The sequence below is a fragment of the Syngnathoides biaculeatus genome, chromosome 8 (assembly GCF_019802595.1).
Source record: "Syngnathoides biaculeatus isolate LvHL_M chromosome 8, ASM1980259v1, whole genome shotgun sequence".
NCBI classification, from domain to species: domain Eukaryota; kingdom Metazoa; phylum Chordata; class Actinopteri; order Syngnathiformes; family Syngnathidae; genus Syngnathoides; species Syngnathoides biaculeatus.
Window position 1 is genome coordinate 10,733,947 of NC_084647.1, and position 17,799 is coordinate 10,751,745.

Genomic DNA, 17,799 nt, shown 5'->3' on the forward strand with positions numbered 1-17,799 from the left:
AATATGTTCCGGTCCATTTTACAGGCCACTCATCCTCACAAACTTTGGGGGAGTTTTGAAGCTTATCCCAGCTCGCATTGGGCAAAAGGAGGCCTGACTACATCCTGAGCTGAACTGTCAGTCACAGGGCACATATCAACACCATCACTGAGCAGGAAGTGATCCCACGCTGCCTGGGCCACAGTCGGGCACATGTACCACTACACCATCCGTAACCACTAGAGATAATCTTCTTCTTTTCCTTTCAACTTGTCCCGTCAGGGGTCGCCACACCGCATCATCTTAGATGCACGCATATTTGCTTGGCACAGTTTTACGCCGAATGCCCTTCTTAACACAACCCCTCTGCATTTAGCCGGGGAGAGAAGCTTTCAGCACCTGGTATTCCCAGGCGGTATCCTATCCAAGTACTAAGCAGGACCAGATCCGCTTCGCTTCCGAAATCTGACGAGATCGGGCGTTCTCAGGGTAGCATGGCCGTAAGCGACTAGTAGAGGTAATAATGACATAAAAACATCGTTTAGTGGGATTTCTTTGTTCAGTGTCAGGCACATTTGAATAATTAAACGCACCCTGTGTCAAACTGACCCATGAAAATTGTTGCTGTTCCGAAGGAACGAGCATAACAAGAGCGTTAACAAGGTGTTCATTACTGCAGTTGTATCACAATGAGAGCTGTTTCTCATAATTTGCCATTTTTACTAACCCCCAGACTAATGTGTAATACTGCTCTGTTGAACAAAACTGGGCATTGTTATGGACTCTATCCATAAAGTTGAAATCTTTTTATCACAGGTGAAAAAAAGGAATTATATTTAACTCCACTGTTATTGAGTTAGAGTACTTTTTTAAAAATTTGTTTTATATTGTGATGATTACCTCTGTCTTCTTTTCTGTGACGGTTACTATAGCCACTGGTGCATCTGTTAACTGACCCAGTGGCTTAGTATCAAATGTCAGAAGTCGTTGTAAAATTCAATAAGAAGGCATATTTATTACATTCATTAAACATGAAGATGTTTATTGTCAAGAGATACAAGCACAGAAAAACTGCATGATAGACAAACCTTGTAGTATGAATGTCAGTGCTCATTGCACGCAGTACATGTCATGAGATAAGATTAATGATGCTCTGACTGCTCTGTTTATTACACACATCCTTCTTGATAACCCTTCTGGATTATACCAATTTATCTTGGAACACATTCCATCCATTTTGGCACCTCATCTAGAGGGTGACGTCATGGTGTTAGAATTAAAATATTCAGCACGGTGCACAGACAATCCTCTCTGTGGTTTGTTTCTAGAGGGGTAAATTGAATTAATTAGCCTTTGATCATCTATGCCACTGATCTATTGTGACGGGGAGAAAATTTAAATGTTCTGCCAATAGACGGGATTTAATCAAACAGGAAATATCCCGAAGATACTGAACAGTCTATCAGGGGTCTCGTGTTCATTTTGGTTGCGGCCAACACCCTAGTCGCGGTTTCCCTTGAAAGAAGGTTACAACGATAAAAAACATAAATGTCGTCATCACATGTAAACAATTGCCACTGCAATTGATCGTTACATCTGTTAAAAACAACATAATGAAGTTGATAGAAATCATTAAAAATTGTGACACATAAATATTTAAGTATAAAACTATTGTTCAATTTGTGTTAAGAAAAGATTCGGTTTATTAAAAAAAAATGCTTGTTAAAAGTGAAGCAAAATTGTTCTTTGGGATCAGATTTTCAAACAAAATGGTCCAAAATTATTATTTATTCATAACTATAGATGTATTGCTGTCCATCTATCTAAGCCAGTTACATCTAGTGATAGACAGGAAAAGGAAATGCTCTTCCACTGGATGTTGGAAGGTACAATTCAAACAACAGAATATTAGCTTTGTGTTTGACTAAATTCACCCAGATTTCTCACTGAGGAAGTCGAGCTCATTTTTTTCAGTATCCTGTATATTGACTCACAATAAGGTAAAAATGTACAGAAATTAACTGATGATTGGATCAATTTCCCATCATCTCGTCGCAGGGATGGGCTTCCAGTCTTTTTGTCCTTGTTCTTGCTCACACGTAGTCTTTCCTCTCCAACCCCTGGCCTCCCGCAGACCGGGAGGCCGAGTACGCCATTCGGGAATTGTTGTAGCGGGCCTCGCTGGGCGGGCACGTGCAGCAAAGCAGTCCACCGCCCAAGATCAGGAGGGCGGCGGCCGCCCAGCCAATGTAGAGCGCGGCACCCAGTTCTCGCCTCTGGGCGTCCGTCAGTAAGGGGTTGTAGAAATCCCGGATGATGGTGTTGGCCGACCAGGAGACAGGAATTAGCTGCATGACGCCCGACACAATGAAGAACACCCCAGAGATGATCATCACCTTGGCTTTGGAGGCCTCCTCTTCGATGCAGTTGGTGCACTTGGCACCGGTGATGGCGATAAGTACGGCCATGATGGCCAACAGAATGGAAATGACGGTAAGGGCCCGGGCGGCCTGCAGGTCCTGTGAAAGGGCCAGCATGGAGTCGTAGACCTTGCATTGCATCTGGCCCGTGCTTTGCACCACGCAGGTCATCCACAGGCCTTCCCAGATGATTTGCGCCGTCACGATGTTGCTGCCGATGAACGCCGTCACTCTCCACATAGGCAGGGCGCACGCCACGATGCCGATGACCCATCCCAGGATGCACAGAGAGATGCCCAGCAACTCCAGGCCGACGGACATCCTGCAAGCTGTTCCACCAACGTCGCGCCAGAGAAACCCTTGAGAAAGTTAGTACTGTGTGTGTGTGTGTGTGTGTGTGTGTGTGTTTGCGTGTGTGTGTGGGGTAGCATAGATGTGAGCACTATGCTTTATAAAGCAGGGTCAGGTGGATGGGAGGAGTCCTTGGAGGAGCTGACATCACCACAAAAGGAGGGAGTAAAGACTCGGAAAAGAAGAGACTCTGCGCTCAGCTTTCACAATGGGCCTGCTCCACCACAATGAGGCCTTTTATCAGACATGAAACAAGCCAGCAGCCACTGAAGGCGGACAAACGCTTGCGATCAGAACATTTTTGATGGCGTTTTAGCTGAAAATCACAAGTTTCGTTTCTGGGGTTTTTATACCGCAACCATTACGACATCTGGAGGGTAGTGCTTTTCAAATGAGGGTCAGTGAGAGGTAGCCTGGAGGTCCGCAAAAGAATTTCTAAAAAGTGCATATCTACTCAACACACAGGGACTGGTGCATCGATAAAACAATAACTAACAATCTCCATAACTAACTCCGCTTTTCTTTTCCAAAAATAGGCAACTTTTCCATCCCCATAGCATTTAGAGGTCCACAGTTTAATTGACATTTTGAAAATTGATTCTCATAGCTTTTAAAACTTGGGGGGCGGGGGGTGAAAGATTAAATTTGCTAAGATTTGGAGGGTTCGGCATGGGAATTGGAATTGCTTTCCTAATTAATTTCATGTCATTTACATTTACAGCTGACTAACTGGCTGACTCGCTGATTGTATGAATTAACATAAGGTACTTTTCAAGGCATTTCAATTGTCCTTTTCGATGTTTAATCACAATGTATGCTTTGTTTCCCTAACTGTTCCTTTTATTATATGTTGGGGAAGTGTACCGAGAAGGGGAAGGTAGATCCAATTCAATCAATTTAGGACCCGAGGATCAATTTGACCTACAGGAAGTGAAAAAGTGGATTAGTTCCCAATGTTTTGAGCTTTCACACTCCTTTTTTTTAAGCTGCTGGAGTGCGTCTGTGGGAATGTTTGTCCATTTGTAAGGTCACTGAACACAGGAGTTGTTTGATGTGTTTGTTCTTCCACTCTTAAGTAACTCATCCTGGCATGACTTTAAGGGCCTTGCTCTGTGCACTGTGGAACAAAAAAGGAATGTTCTCCAAAATGTCTCCACAAAGTGTAACATTTTTAACATCCTTATCAGAAGAAAAATTAAGATTCAAGGACCACTCAGGACTGAAGTCTAACCTCAGATAGACAGCCTGAATTGGTGTACCTAAATCTTGTTCATACAGTCACCACGAGCCCTGTTTTCACCAATAGTTTGGTTCAGTTTTTTGTGCACTCGTTTGTCAGCATTTCGATTGTGGAGGATCCCAAAACATAGCCATTACATCCTAGTTTTTACCGTCACTGTTTTTGGAGTTCTGATTGGAATAGTTGCGCGCTTGTGCCAAGTTGGAAGCACACAGATAAGATGCTCAGTTAAGATTCAGGTTCAGCTGATGAATGTTTTCCAACCTCTGATTGATTAAATACTATCATTGAGTAATTCACTACCAAAAGCTATTTTACTTCTAGTTTTTACCCAGAGATCCTTTGATTGGTTGATAGTGAGGAAGAAAGATGTCCAATCAGATGTGGATTACAAAAGTAAGGTAGCGTTCATTTTAATCATTTTGGTCTTGGAGTAAGGGAGCAAATGTCCTGAATATTGCAGACAAGGAATTTACAAAAGTTTGTGTATAGTCTATGTACATGTATAAAGAAAGGAGCTCCTGTTTATTTTGAACTCGGGACCAGAACCAGAAGTTTATAGCAAAGGACCGCAGAACTTTCTTAGTTTCCCCTGTCACTTTTAGAGCATTCCCCTGCCAACAAATAGTGTTTGATGGCTTTTAATGACTGTCTGCGGGATGCCCTTGGAATTCTTGGGCTGAATGAGCGTTTCTCTAGAAATGTAGACCCCCCCCCCCTCCTCATCGTCACCACCAATGACTGCCTTCTGTCCTCCCCCCATTCTCTTCCTTTCTCTCCACCATGAAGCAAGTCCTTTGTTTAAGAAGCTTACAAAGTAGACCAACGTTCTTGTTATCTGGGAGCAAACAGCCAGGTAGTCGGCCGCTCTGATGCTGTTGAAATCGTCATTCAGGGGAAGATACCAAAGTCAAAATGAATAGGACCGAATCTTTAACTAAGAAAACGGGTTCAAGGTTGGGGTTTGAGTCAAGTAAGGGAACAGAAGTTAAAAGCAATCGATTGTTAAAAAAGGTCCTCGTAAGAATAACTAAGTTCATATACAGCGGAGGATTCAAGTCCCACCTCATACCCACTGATTTATGGAGGTGTGATGTGTGTCTTTATGTTTTGAACATGATTGCAAAGGGTTCCTAAATGCTCAATAAAGATTCTGGCATGCACTTTCCAAACCTAATTTTAATAGAAAACATAATAGTGTACATTTCAGGAGGGACTCAAAACAATGGGTTCATATTAGTTTAAAATGGGGATGCATCGATACCACTTTTTCAGACCCAGTACAAGTACTTAGATTTGAGTACTTGCCAATACTGAGTACCAGTACTTGATAATGTAATTGTATCTTGTGATTGCGATTTAAAAATGTTTTATTCATAAAACATTATTCACAAACACAAAACACTTTCTTCGAGCATGGCATAATGTCACTCAAAAATAACACACGGCCGGCTTACAGTGTTTTCATCTGTGTTTTCGTAAAAGTGTCTCCACATCTGACACTGATGACTCAGGCTTGTAACGTGGTATTGCTCTGTTAGAATTGGAGCATTTTTTTTTTCAACTACACTTTCAAGCACAGTATTGTTATCAGTACATCCCTTGTTTAAAACATAAATGCAGGATACCACAAACTATGATCGCAAAACAGTTGAATATCATTTCAAACTCATCCGAGAACATTACCCCTAAAAATTAGTCGCTTACAGATGATTTGATTAAAAAAAACAAAAAGTACGAATGCACCGAAAATACAGGAACAAGTCGCTTCAACATAGTACATTGGCATCGATGACTTGCTACAAATAATGAAGGCTATGTCAACTATGTGAATTTACAAAAAGCGAATCCTTAATATTAGGCGGATTGCTGTGTCTGGGAGAATGAAAATGGAATTCGGAAGAATTTGGAATACAATCTCAAACTTTTTCAAGTTTGTCCATGAAGAGCCACATTAGACGTAGTTTCTCTGCTCATAACCACTCAGGGGTATGGATCTGCTGGGCGGGTATATGATCTTGGATGGGGGCCTGTACTTCTCAGCCTGAGGGGGGCAGCTGGAGCACAGAATGCCCCCGCCGAGGAGCAAGAAGGCAGCGGCAGCCCAGCCGGCATACAGAGCAGCTCCGATCTCCCTCTTCTGGGACTCGGGAATGACGGGATTGTAGAACTCCATTATGATGGCGTTGGCCGACCATGACACCGGGATGAGCTGGGTCAGACACGCTAGGATGAACGCCACCCCAGCCCCGATCATCACCCGAGCTTTTGCCCGCTCCTCCTCCACGCAGTTGGTGCACTTGGCCCCCATCACGGCCACCAGGATGCCCACCAGGCCCAGCACGATGGAGATGACGGTAAGGGCTCGGGCAGCCTGCAGATCACCGCTGAGGGCCAGCATAGAGTCATGGATTTTGCACTGCATCTGGCCTGTGCTCTGCACCACGCAGTTCATCCAGATACCCTCCCAGGTGGTCTGCGCCGTGACTATGCTGACCCCAATGAAAGCTGACACTCTCCACATGGGCAGAATGCATGATGTCAAGGCCAGGATCCATCCCAGTACGGCCAGCACTACTCCAAGTATCTCCAGTCCTGCTGAAGGCATGTTTCAGAAGCGTGGTCTTCTCGTTGTTATGTCAAAGTGTCTAGTTGCTCACATAGGCAACAGAAGGTGGAGTCTCAGAATTCAAACTGTCCCTCTCTGTGGTAGAGCGCCCAAAAAAAACGGTGCAGCCTTGGCTCAGGAAAACGGCCTCGGCTTAATCATTCAACTCCCCGGTAGCGCTCCCACCTGTTTGGGTTAAGGGGAGAGCACACACAGAGCTGCTATCTCAGATCTAGACCAGTTAAACAGTAACAGAGGTGGTGAAGAACGATGTCCCCTACTGTCTGGTATGCTGACTTTTCCTCTTCAACAATGACAGAGAAACCAAAATGGGCCAACACGAGCCATTCAACCTCTGGGTTGTCCAGATTTGGAACCAATTCTCTCCTTAGGAAATAAAGAAAATGATCAAACTAACACCACCGTTCAAAATTTGATTAACTACATCCAATGGCCATCAAAAAAAATCCAGCCTTGGATGTTTACGTAACGCGCCATAAAATGTTTGCACATATTGTGACATAAAATTGAAGTGAATGCCTTCACTCGGAGTTGTAGTAGTGTGAAGATGGCAACTCGGAAGAGGTTTCCTGGTAACTCTTACTCATATCCCAAGGTTTTCCTAATAATGTGTACAAATGTCATGCAGTAGTTGGGAAGAAATGTCACAAGTAACGCCAGTTGTTCCAGTAGTGTGCTGAACTGTCTTACTTGGGAGGACAAAGAGTGGACAAGTACATGGACCTTAAAGTGTAGTGTCAAAGCAAGATTTGAATGTCACCTTTTGATTCTTAAACGTGGTTATTCACAATGGCATGCAATTATGAATACACGCGGTCGTGATAGTCACAGAAAAAACATCCACAGCGTCAAAATAGCAGCGCTAGCAAAACTAAGCTAGCACTAGCACTGTAAACAACACAATCTTAGCCACGACTGCTACATTGGTTGCATGACGTACCTGTATTACGGTATTATGACATTAAATGTTATTGGTTGGAAGGTTTTATTTTCGCGTGCAATCAATTAGAAATCTAAGAAAGGTCATTGATTCCCTGTCAAGTTGGAACATTGCTAATTGTGCATCGCTTGTAAATCCTGCCCTTTCCATCCGATTCATTCGGTCTGTTTTGGTCAACTAACTAACTAACTAACTAACTAACTCTGTTAGCAAAAGAAGGATGCTTTTTTTCTGGAAGTGAATATTCCGCCATTGTTTCAGCATAGCTCCTGAAGCCCAAGGTAACAGGTCAGCCCGACCCAGTCCTTGTGGTCACATTTCATGGTCTTAAATTTGATCGACATGGACTTTGGGATGGAAAAAAAAAGTAAACAGGTTTCCTACTTTGCATATTTGCGAGATGTGGGATGAAGTTGGTGTAGGCTAAAATATACATGAAAAATATAAAAACTATATATACATAGCAAATATACAAGCACAGGGAAAACTCCATACAGGAGCAGGTGAGCTGAGATTCAAACCCAAAACCTCAGAAATGTGGCAGACGTGCTAACCACATCATTTGAATGCAAAATGTTATAAATTTGACTTCCTTTCGCCAGCAGTTGTATTTTGCAATGTTGTACAACTGCATTGCATCACACTGACAGGCCGTTTCTAACGTTTGACCCACTTGTGTAACCAAATAGGGTAAATGTGCACTCTTTTGTCCACAATCAACAGTCTGAGCATTATTATCTATGCCGGGACAGTCGCTGAAGCAGTCCTTAAGTGTGGCTGTCATTACACTTCTGTACCTAATGACATGACCAGGGAGTATGACATCACTTTTGAGGGAATTTCCTCCTCCGTGAAAAAGTCAGATTGTACACACAATTCTTGTCAGGAAGTAAATAGACAATTACCTGTGTGCACAATGGTGCTAGATGGTAGCAGGGGGGAGCAAAGGGTCTTATCAGTGTCCTTGTTTTGAAGGTCACAGTGTTTTTTAAAGGTTTATTTGCCCTCTAGTTATATTATGCATCACATGAACGTGTTCTATACAAACTCTAACAAGATTTTTTAATACTTCTACTGGTTTGCTTTGTTACCTGGAGACTTTTCTAAGCCCTTGATTGACGATTTTTCTTTTTTTCTCTCTCTTTTCATGCGCTCATTTCTTGTAGTGTTGTTGAAGAATTTTGGAGAGTCTGAAACTCCCTCAAGAGGATCACGTGTTCACCCCTCCACGTCCAGACTGTAAATTAATGACTCTTGCACATCCATTACCTGAGCCACTTGTCCTGGAAAGAGCCGGGGGGTGTGCCGGAGCCTATCCGAGCTATCTTCGGGCAGGAAGGGGGGTACACCCTGAACTGGTTGCCAGCCAATCTCAGGGAACACTTAGAGACAACATTCATACTCACATTCACACCTATGGGCAATTTAGAGTCTCAAATGAATGCATGTTTTTGGGACGTGGGAGGAAACCGGAGTGCAAGGAGAAAACCCACGCAGGCATGGGGAGAACATGCAAACACCATACAGGCAGGACCGGGATTGAACCCCAGTCCCCAGAACTGTGAGGCATGATGCTCTAACTAGTCATGAAAGCACCACTACCATAATTTCCGGCCTACAAGCCGCAACTTTTTTTTTCACACGCTTTCAACCCTGCAGTTTATGCGGTGATGCAGCTAATTTGTGCATTTTTTCTAACAGTTGCAAGGGGGAACATGAGCGGAAAAGGTAAGAATGAGACCGGTGGAATATATGTGTGGAGGAAGTGACTTTTACCAGCCCTGTTAGCGCTGCGCATGCATTAGCGCTGTGCTAGCCTGTTGCTGCTGTGTTGTTGCCATGTCTCAGTGAAATTTACCAGTAAGTTTTTTTAACCAGCCCGGTTAGTCTGAGCACTAGCGTTAGCACCGCACTAGCGTTAATCTCTTCCTGTGTACAGTCTTCTTCTTTTCCTTTCGGCGTGTCCCGTTAGCGGTTGCCACAGCGTGTCGTCTTTTTCCATCTAAGCCTATCTCGTCCGTGTTCCTCTCTCACAAGATCCATCAACATTTTCTTTGGTCTTCCTCTCGCTCTTTTGCCTGGCAGCTCCATCCTCAGCACCCTTCTACCAACATACTAAACTCTCTCGCCTCTGAACATGTCCAAAACATCGAAGTCTGCTCTCTCTCACCTTGTCTCCAAAACATCCAACTTTGGCTGTCCCTCTAATGACCTCATTTCTAATCTTATCCAACCTGTTCACACCAAGCGAGAACCTCTGCATCTTCATTTCTGCTACCTCCAGTTCTGCTTCCTGTTGTTTCTTCAGTGCCACCGTCTCTAATCTGTACATCATGGCCGGCCACACCACTGTTTTGTAAACTTTGCCCTTCATCCTAGCAGAGACTCTTCTGTCACATAACACACCAGACACCTTTCGCCAGCTGTTGTACCCTACTTAGACCTGTTTCTTCACTTCCGTACCACGCTCTCCATTGCTCTGTATTGTTGACCCCAAGTATTTGAAGTCGTCCACCCTCGCTATCTCTACAACTTCACTCTTCCTCCTCCGCCCCTCACATTCATGGACATATATTCTTTTTTTTTTTTTTTTGGCTAATCTTCATTCCTCTCCTTTCCAGTGCGTGCCTCCATCTTTCTAACTGTTCCTCCGCCTATTCCCGGCTTTCACTGCAGATCACAATATCATCTGGGAACATCATGGTCCAAGGAGAATCCAGTCTAACCACATCTGTCAGCCTATCCATTACTACCGCAAACTGATGCAGTCCCACCTCCACCTTAAAGGGGAAATCCAGTGCTTTGCATGAACAGTATATCCAATAGGTCATGTAATATGTACCCTATTCTTCAGGCGGAATGACGCGGAGTCTGACTACTCGGAGGCCTACGCACGGTACATAAGTGCGTAAACAAAGGCTCCCGGAGCTCCGAGGCAGCAGTCGCGGTTGGTTCTTCGGACGGGAATAACGCGGAGTCAACCTATACTGCTATTTCTTCATCAGATGAGGATAAATCCGAGAAATCAGGATTGTCCATAATGATGTCCCATGTAATTGAGCCTTTGTTGTGGCACGTTACACGTCACAACCGCGCACGTAGGTCATGTGACTCGCGAAAATGGCAGCGCCCCTGAAAATTCGTCATTGTCGATAAAAATCTTCACATTGTCAAAATAGGGTACATATTACATGACCTATTGGATACACTGTTCATGCAAAACACTGGATTTCCCCTTTAAATTCTTCTGACACACCTACAGCACATCTCACCTCTGTTCTGCTGCCATCATACATGTCCTGTACTATTCTAACATATTTCTCCGTCACACCAGACTTGCGCATGCAGTACCACAGTTGCTCTCTTGGTACTCTGTCATAGGGTTTCTCTAGATCCAGAAAGACACAAAGTAGCTCTTTCTGACCTTCTCTGTACTTTTCCACGAGTATCCTTAAGGCAAATAATGCATCTGTGGTACTCCTTCTTGGCATGGAAGCATACTGTTGTTCGCAGATACTAACTTCTGTCCTGAGTCTAGTCTTTCTTTGTAAATATCTCGTGTTTCCATGTGGGTTTCAATGTGGGCACTTGCGGCTTTTACACAGCTGTGGCATGTGTATGTACCAAACGGCATTTCCTTTACAAATGTAATCGGTGAGGCTTGTAACCAGGTGCGCTCTGTAGGCCGGGAATTACGGTAGTTCATTTCACCATGTATGTCACAGGTGTCAAACCCAAGACCCGCTGGCCAGATTCATCTCACTACATCATTTCATATGGCCCACAGAGCAAATGAAGTGTGTCTAAATTTCTTTTTTCTTTTAATTTTGTGATCAAGGCGAGGCAAAATTGCTAATTTTTTATACTTTTAACAGATATTACGAACATTTTTGTGACCCAATCCCTTTTCAGTTTACCTACATATTTGTTTCAATGAACAACATCCCCAATTGTATGTTGAAAAACTCAACACACAAAGCTTCTGATGATTCGCCTCATACTGGAACTAAAGAATGTTTAACATGCAAACCAACTCCTCCACCCTGACTTTGGAAAACAGGCCAAAAAACAAACAAGTAGGTCGCTTTTGTTTGTTTAGAACGCACAAAATGGGTCACTCAGTAGCACATTTGGACTAAATGACTTTTACATTTGCTTTTATTTTAGAGTCTCAATGAGGAGGGGTAACTGACGCGATGAAGTTATCAATGAAGTCTTTGTGAGGGTCTCTGTTGCACATTTGACTGGTTGTCCCAGACCAGGTTTCAGGACCGGCTACAAAGGGAGATGTGGCCAACAAGCCCCCTATTGTGTTCTTCCTAAGTTTGTCCCGAAACTAAATATCTCATGTCAGGGCTGCAGCTGGTATGTGCCCTCTTTCTGCATATTAAAACTGACACAGGTGAGATGCTTATCATCATGAAAGTGACTTGAATACAAAAGATAATTGACATAAGAACTAAATGGATCCCACATGATTTCATGACTTTAATCATGAGCATTGACAGTTGTTTTACATCCCTGTCAGATATATGTCTAAATATCTACTTCAATTGGAATTACACATTGTGTATTTAAAACAACCACACACTTTGGTATAGGTTTTGCGATGTCATTTCTGTCAAGCGAAAGTTATTTGAACACAAAAGGTGCATCAACACACATTGACAGACAATATAAAACATATCCACAGGCGTAATTTTATTTTTTCTCTGTGAAGCTTGGCTAATATTACTGGAGCTTATTGAATTTTGTCTTGCTCAGTGAACATCCATCTGCCTGTATTTTACTGCCCTCAGGTGGCAAAGGTGTCCTCACTTTGAGTAGCGTAATATCTATTGAATTTAAGCACAATTACTGAATGATTTTACAAAGCACAATATTTTTATTGCTTTTTTTTCTTATTAAAAATGAAAAATAGTTGTTGTGCGACTGAAACTGATAATTTACATTTCCTTTGATTCCAATAGGGAAAAGTTAATCTGGGATGTGGGTGTTTTGAGTTATGAGCAGGATCACATCAATTTAACTTGTATCTCCACGCATCACCTTACTTTAAACCCAGAAAACAATGGAGTAGAATGTTAAACCAGACCACCATTACACTTTGGCGCACGCCATTGGGGATCACTGAGATAGAATATGAAAGAATATGAATAGCAAACAAAGACACCCACCACCATAGAACTATGACCCAGTACTGTAAATAAAAACACGTCTAAATTCCTCTTTCAACCACTGTTCGTTGCGCCCCCTGCTGGTCACACTAGTAACAGGCTCATCACACATAATCTCGATTGTTGTCGTCTCGTCTGTCACGTGCGCGCCGAGTAACAGCCAAGTAGTCCACCTGGGCAGGTTCCTTTAGAACCTGTGCGGCTCTCCCGGGGCTACAGGTGCACCATAGTAACATCCCACCCAGGATTAGGAGGCAGGAAGCGGCCCAGCCGAAGTACAGCGCGTTGCCGAAGTCCCGCTTCCCCGTGTCCTCCAGAAGCGGATCATAGTAGGCCAAGACGATGGCGTGGGCTGTCCAGGACACGGCCACCAGGGTCAGAAACCCCGCCAAGGTCAAGGCGAGCCCCCCGGAAACCACCAGCCGCCGTTTGCCCCTCACGTCCCGGGTACAGTCGGTGCACTGAGCCCCCGCCGTGACCAGGCCGACACCCACTACGCCGAACGCCACTGATGCCACTACAAGTGCTCGGGCCGCCTGGAGGTCCCGAGGGAGCCCCAGCATGAAGTCGTGAACCTTGCAGTGCATCTGGCCCGTGCTCTGCACTGAGCAGTTCATCCACAGGCCCTCCCAGATCACCTGGGACACCATCACGTTCTGCCCCACGTAGGCTGCCACCCGCCACATGGGAAGGCCACACGCCACCATCACGCCCATCCAGCCCACCACAGCCAGCGTCAGTCCCAGGATCTCCACACCCGAAGAGGCCATAGTTCGGAAAAAGAGGGCCCTGTGGATTTGTGTGTGTGCTGCCTTGCAGGTGATATCGGATCCCCTCGCCGCAGAGTCCGACTTGAGGGAGAAAATCTCTTTCTAGCTTCTTATACAGCTTGAAGGTGGAGTCAGAAACGCCAGGTGGAGTGAAGCTGACGGTGAAGGATGCTGGAAACTATCTCCCTATTGACAGATACATTGATTGAGTGATTGATAGCTTTGTATTAATATATATATAAAGGTCAAAGCAAAAGTTCTTATTCAACTTCCTATCTTTAATAAAAGTTTATAAAATACATTCTCTAAAAGAATGAAAAATTGAGTACAAGAGTAAAAAAAAAAGGGGGAGGTTATATATTGTTAGTCATACAACAATAAAATTCCATACCACGAGTAGTGTGCAGGCTCTCTCTAGTGGTACACAAAGGAATCACTGAATTGTATGCATATTGCATATTGTGTATTTGTTCAGTTCAGTTTTGTCTTCAACTATTATGTACAATACATTTACATTTAATAATAGTAACGGGTTGAGAGAAAGAACCAGTGGTTCTTATTTTTCAATGAAGGTGACCCCAAAATCTATGAATATTTAACTATGACTAGATTCTTGTATTCTTGTGTATGACATCCACTAAGCATCTCGTTTGTTGATTTCATTCAAAGAATATATGATTGCAACAAAATACCGAATCATTTTTGGAATGAGATATCGGTGTGGTGGCACAGTGGCTCAGTTGGTAAAGCGTTGGCCTCACAGTTCTGTGGTCCTGGGTTCAATCCCAGACCCGCCTGTGTGGAGTTTGCATATTCTCCCCGTGCCTGCGTGGGTTTGTTTCCTCAGGGGACTCCGGTTTCCTCCCACATTCCAAAAACGTGCAACATTAATTGGACACTCTAAATTGCCCCTTGGTGTGACTGTGAATGCGTCTGTTTGTCTCTATGTGCCCTGTGATTGGCTGGCAACCAGTTGAGGGTGTACCCCGCCTCCTGCACATTGACAGTTGGGATAGGCTCCAGCACTCTGCGCGACCCTTGTGAGGATAAGCGGTGAAGAAAATGGATGGATGGATATCTGTGCTACATGGATTGCCAAAAAAAAAGAATAAATACAGTACGTGTCATCGTGTGTTTCACCAACTCTTTGCAAACGTTGTATTCTGCTCCTATAAGAAAGAAGTTGTCGGAATATTTATTAAGGAGCAGGTTTTATATGTATGGAGTGAATAATTGTCTCGGGTTGGATTACAAGTGACTAAATGTATTCTTTGTGCAAGGCCAGGTGAACTCTGTGTCATTATGAGTTTCCTCTCATTTACAAAGGTCACCCTGGGTCAGCGGTCAGGGTGATCATTTCCCGAAGTCTCCCCCCTGCCCACCCTGCCCCACAGGTCCCACTTCAACAATGAGTAGTCAGTGTATGCCTTTGCCCTACTGACATAGCAGAATACACACTAGTACTTTGTTTCAGTCCATACCCAATATCAGGATGAATGTAAAATGCACTATAACCTTTCAAAGTGAACCGAATTTGAGCTTCTCTGAAGTTGGGAATTCACAGAATTGAACTCTGAACCTCAGAACTGTAAAGCAGATGTGACAGCCACTAGTCCAATCTATTAAGCGTGACAGTGGTTGACAGTACTTTTTATTACACATCATGTTCATCCTTCTACAGTGAACATTGTGGTCACGTTTAGCAGTGCACAGCACTGATGGGGTTGGGGCGAGGGGGGGCATTCGGTCTTCACGTGACGTGATTGTAGGCGTCAACCTATTACGCCATCAAAATGTCAAGCAAGGATGCTGAACAGGCCCAGCACTGCCGTCTCTCAGACCTGAAAAACCACTTAACCAACGGGGTTAGATTGCACGTTGACTTTCCATTGAAATGCTTTACATGCATTTTGAGCTCAGCAGAAAACTCCTGACAGAGTTAGCGCAAACACGCCCTTAAAAAATGAATAGGCACCTTTATGGCAGCCTTCATCAAACTCAAAGAGACACACATCTTTTATTATCCTGACAAACTTCGTGCACCCCCTTTTCACCAAGAAAAAGATAATAACCAGGTTGGGATGCCGATGGTCGCCTTTAGCAGCCTTTCTCTGTCATGATCCAGCGGCACGGGGGAAGACCCAAATGCAGGACTACGGGTCAAGGGCATGATCTTAAGAGTGGTTTTATTCCAGAAGGAGATCAGATACGAAGAGGCAATCCAAAACAAGTGGAAGTACAAAGAACGCTAAGCAATAGGCGAAATCCAAAAACATGGACAAGGTCCGATGGCTACAAAGCAAAGTAAGAAACATGGACAAGACGTGGTCAAACTAAAAAGGCACAGACTTGCTGTGACAAAAGATTGCTCTAAACTGAACTTGTGACTTACGCACTGTAGCGAAGTATCCCAGAATGCAGTAAAGCACAGAAAATGAACTGTCAAATGCCGGTGACACATTTACGACTTAAAGGGCCACTGTCATGAAATAGATGATTTCTAGTATGGCATTAATAAAATGATTTTGACGTATACAGCTTTTTGTAACTACCGCCATCAAAATCCTCTCGAGGGATTTGTTTCCAAGAAGAAGCAGGAAATGACGTACATTGTGGGGCCGCCCTCAAGTGGACTCGTTTGTTTCTCGTAGTTTTACCTCCGGGAAGGTCGCTCGTTGTTCCTTCGTGTTAGCCAAAATGCCAGCTCGTTGCATTGCTGGACATTGCTTGAACACTCGGGAGGATGGATTTAGCCTTCATAAGTTTGCAAGAGACCCGGTTCGTTGTGAAAAATGCATTGCATGGGTGCAATGGACAAGAGCTTCATGGGTTCCAAATAACAGGTAGGTGTGTATACAGCAACTAAAAAAAAATAATAGTTTGGGGCGGACCACGTAATCCGTCTCTCAAAATGTAACAAAAGATCCGCATACGTATACGTATGACAGGGGTGCTAAATGTGTTTATGTGCGTGTCAGAAGGCTTCCGCATCGGGCTCGCCAACGAAGGCTGCCTCATCGTGCCTCGCGGACAAGCACGGCTTCGGCCAGGCCGGCTCATATATAGTCTCTGGGAGTCTGTCACCACTTCGCCGGTCACGGCTTCGACACCGTGTCCGCAGGTCACGGCTTTGGCTGGGGTGGCTCATATTCGTCGCCGAGGTGGCTTATCATGGTCCCGAGCCGGGCCACTTCACGGTGTGCTGATCGCTCGCGGCTGAGTACGCTATATACTGTCATAGTGTCGAGGAGTCTGTTGAGTTAGAAGTGGTCCGCATATCATCTAAATATGGCTCAAAACAATAGGATAATATTGTGATTGATTGTGAGATGTTCTCTTCTTCGAACAGAGCTTCCGTGTCTGAAGGGGCGTGTCCCACAGTCGGGGTCTCAGCGTGTTTTCAATAGCGAATGTCCGGGGTGACGTCACGTACAGTAAATGCAGCCAATATGGCGACCACTTGGAAGTCGAATGAAACTTCCGCATCTTTGCACATGGATGACATGGTCTCCTCTCGTAATTATTTTTTCGTGTAGACATTGAAGTGAATAATGTTATATGTATTTTTAATTTCATGGTCTATTTTACAATGTTTATAGGGATGACACTAGACCTTTAAGTGCTTGGTCAATTTGAGTCCCGAATGCAACACAGCTGTGACAGCTGTCAGAGGTGGCACCGCGCAGGGCAGTGGCCTGGCCACGCCTCTCACTTGGAAGCAGTGGCGAGGCCATGCCCATGACATTTCTCAAACTTTTTCACCCACGCTCCCCCTGCAACTTCTCTTCAAAATTGGCTCACCTCCTTCCCCCCACAAACACTCTCGGAATCATTTTAATCGTCAACTTACCAGATACCCGCAGTCACTTTATCGCAGCTTTGCTCAAACTTTGTAAGACACGCCCCCTTTCAGCATCTCAACAAAGTTGATGCACCCCCTTTCCATGATACACACTCAACCAAAATTTTGGCATGGGCATGGTCACCTAACAGCCAGCTTCATCCAATTCTTTTTACCCGTCAGTATCGTGACAGACTTGCCGCACCCCCTCCAATTGCACACACCCAAAAATATATATATATTTGGCATCTTTCTGGATGCCCATGGTTACATTATAGCGCCCATTTTCAAGCTTGCTTACCCATGCACCCCCTTCAACACCCTGACAATGACCACCTCTCTGGATGCCGGTGGTCACATTTCAGCAGGTTTTCTCAAAGGTTTTCAACTGCACATCCTGAGTGAGGTCGCGCGTCCTCTCTCCCTCACACACACACACCCTAAAAAATATT

The 17,799-nt window shown here is 44.3% G+C and overlaps 2 protein-coding genes and 1 pseudogene across 2 annotated transcripts; all 3 read right to left on the reverse strand.

Moving 5' to 3' along the window:
- Positions 1–366: 366 nt before the first annotated feature.
- Positions 367–485, reverse strand: LOC133505463 (5S ribosomal RNA; annotated as a pseudogene).
- Positions 486–1,000: 515 nt separating this feature from the next.
- On the reverse strand, positions 1,001–6,776 carry LOC133504512 (claudin-3-like). The gene is made up of 2 exons (XM_061826805.1): positions 6,108–6,776; positions 1,001–2,721 (listed from the first exon to the last, which is right to left on the reverse strand). The coding sequence occupies exons 1-2, from the start codon at positions 6,596–6,598 to the stop codon at positions 2,073–2,075; spliced, it is 1,140 nt and encodes a 379-aa protein (XP_061682789.1). The 5' UTR covers positions 6,599–6,776; the 3' UTR covers positions 1,001–2,072.
- A 5,995-nt stretch (positions 6,777–12,771) lies between these two features.
- Positions 12,772–13,679, reverse strand: LOC133504676 (claudin-4). Its single transcript, XM_061827183.1, has one exon. It carries the CDS (start codon positions 13,504–13,506, stop codon positions 12,841–12,843), a length of 666 nt encoding a protein of 221 aa, XP_061683167.1. The 5' UTR covers positions 13,507–13,679; the 3' UTR covers positions 12,772–12,840.
- Positions 13,680–17,799: the final 4,120 nt, after the last annotated feature.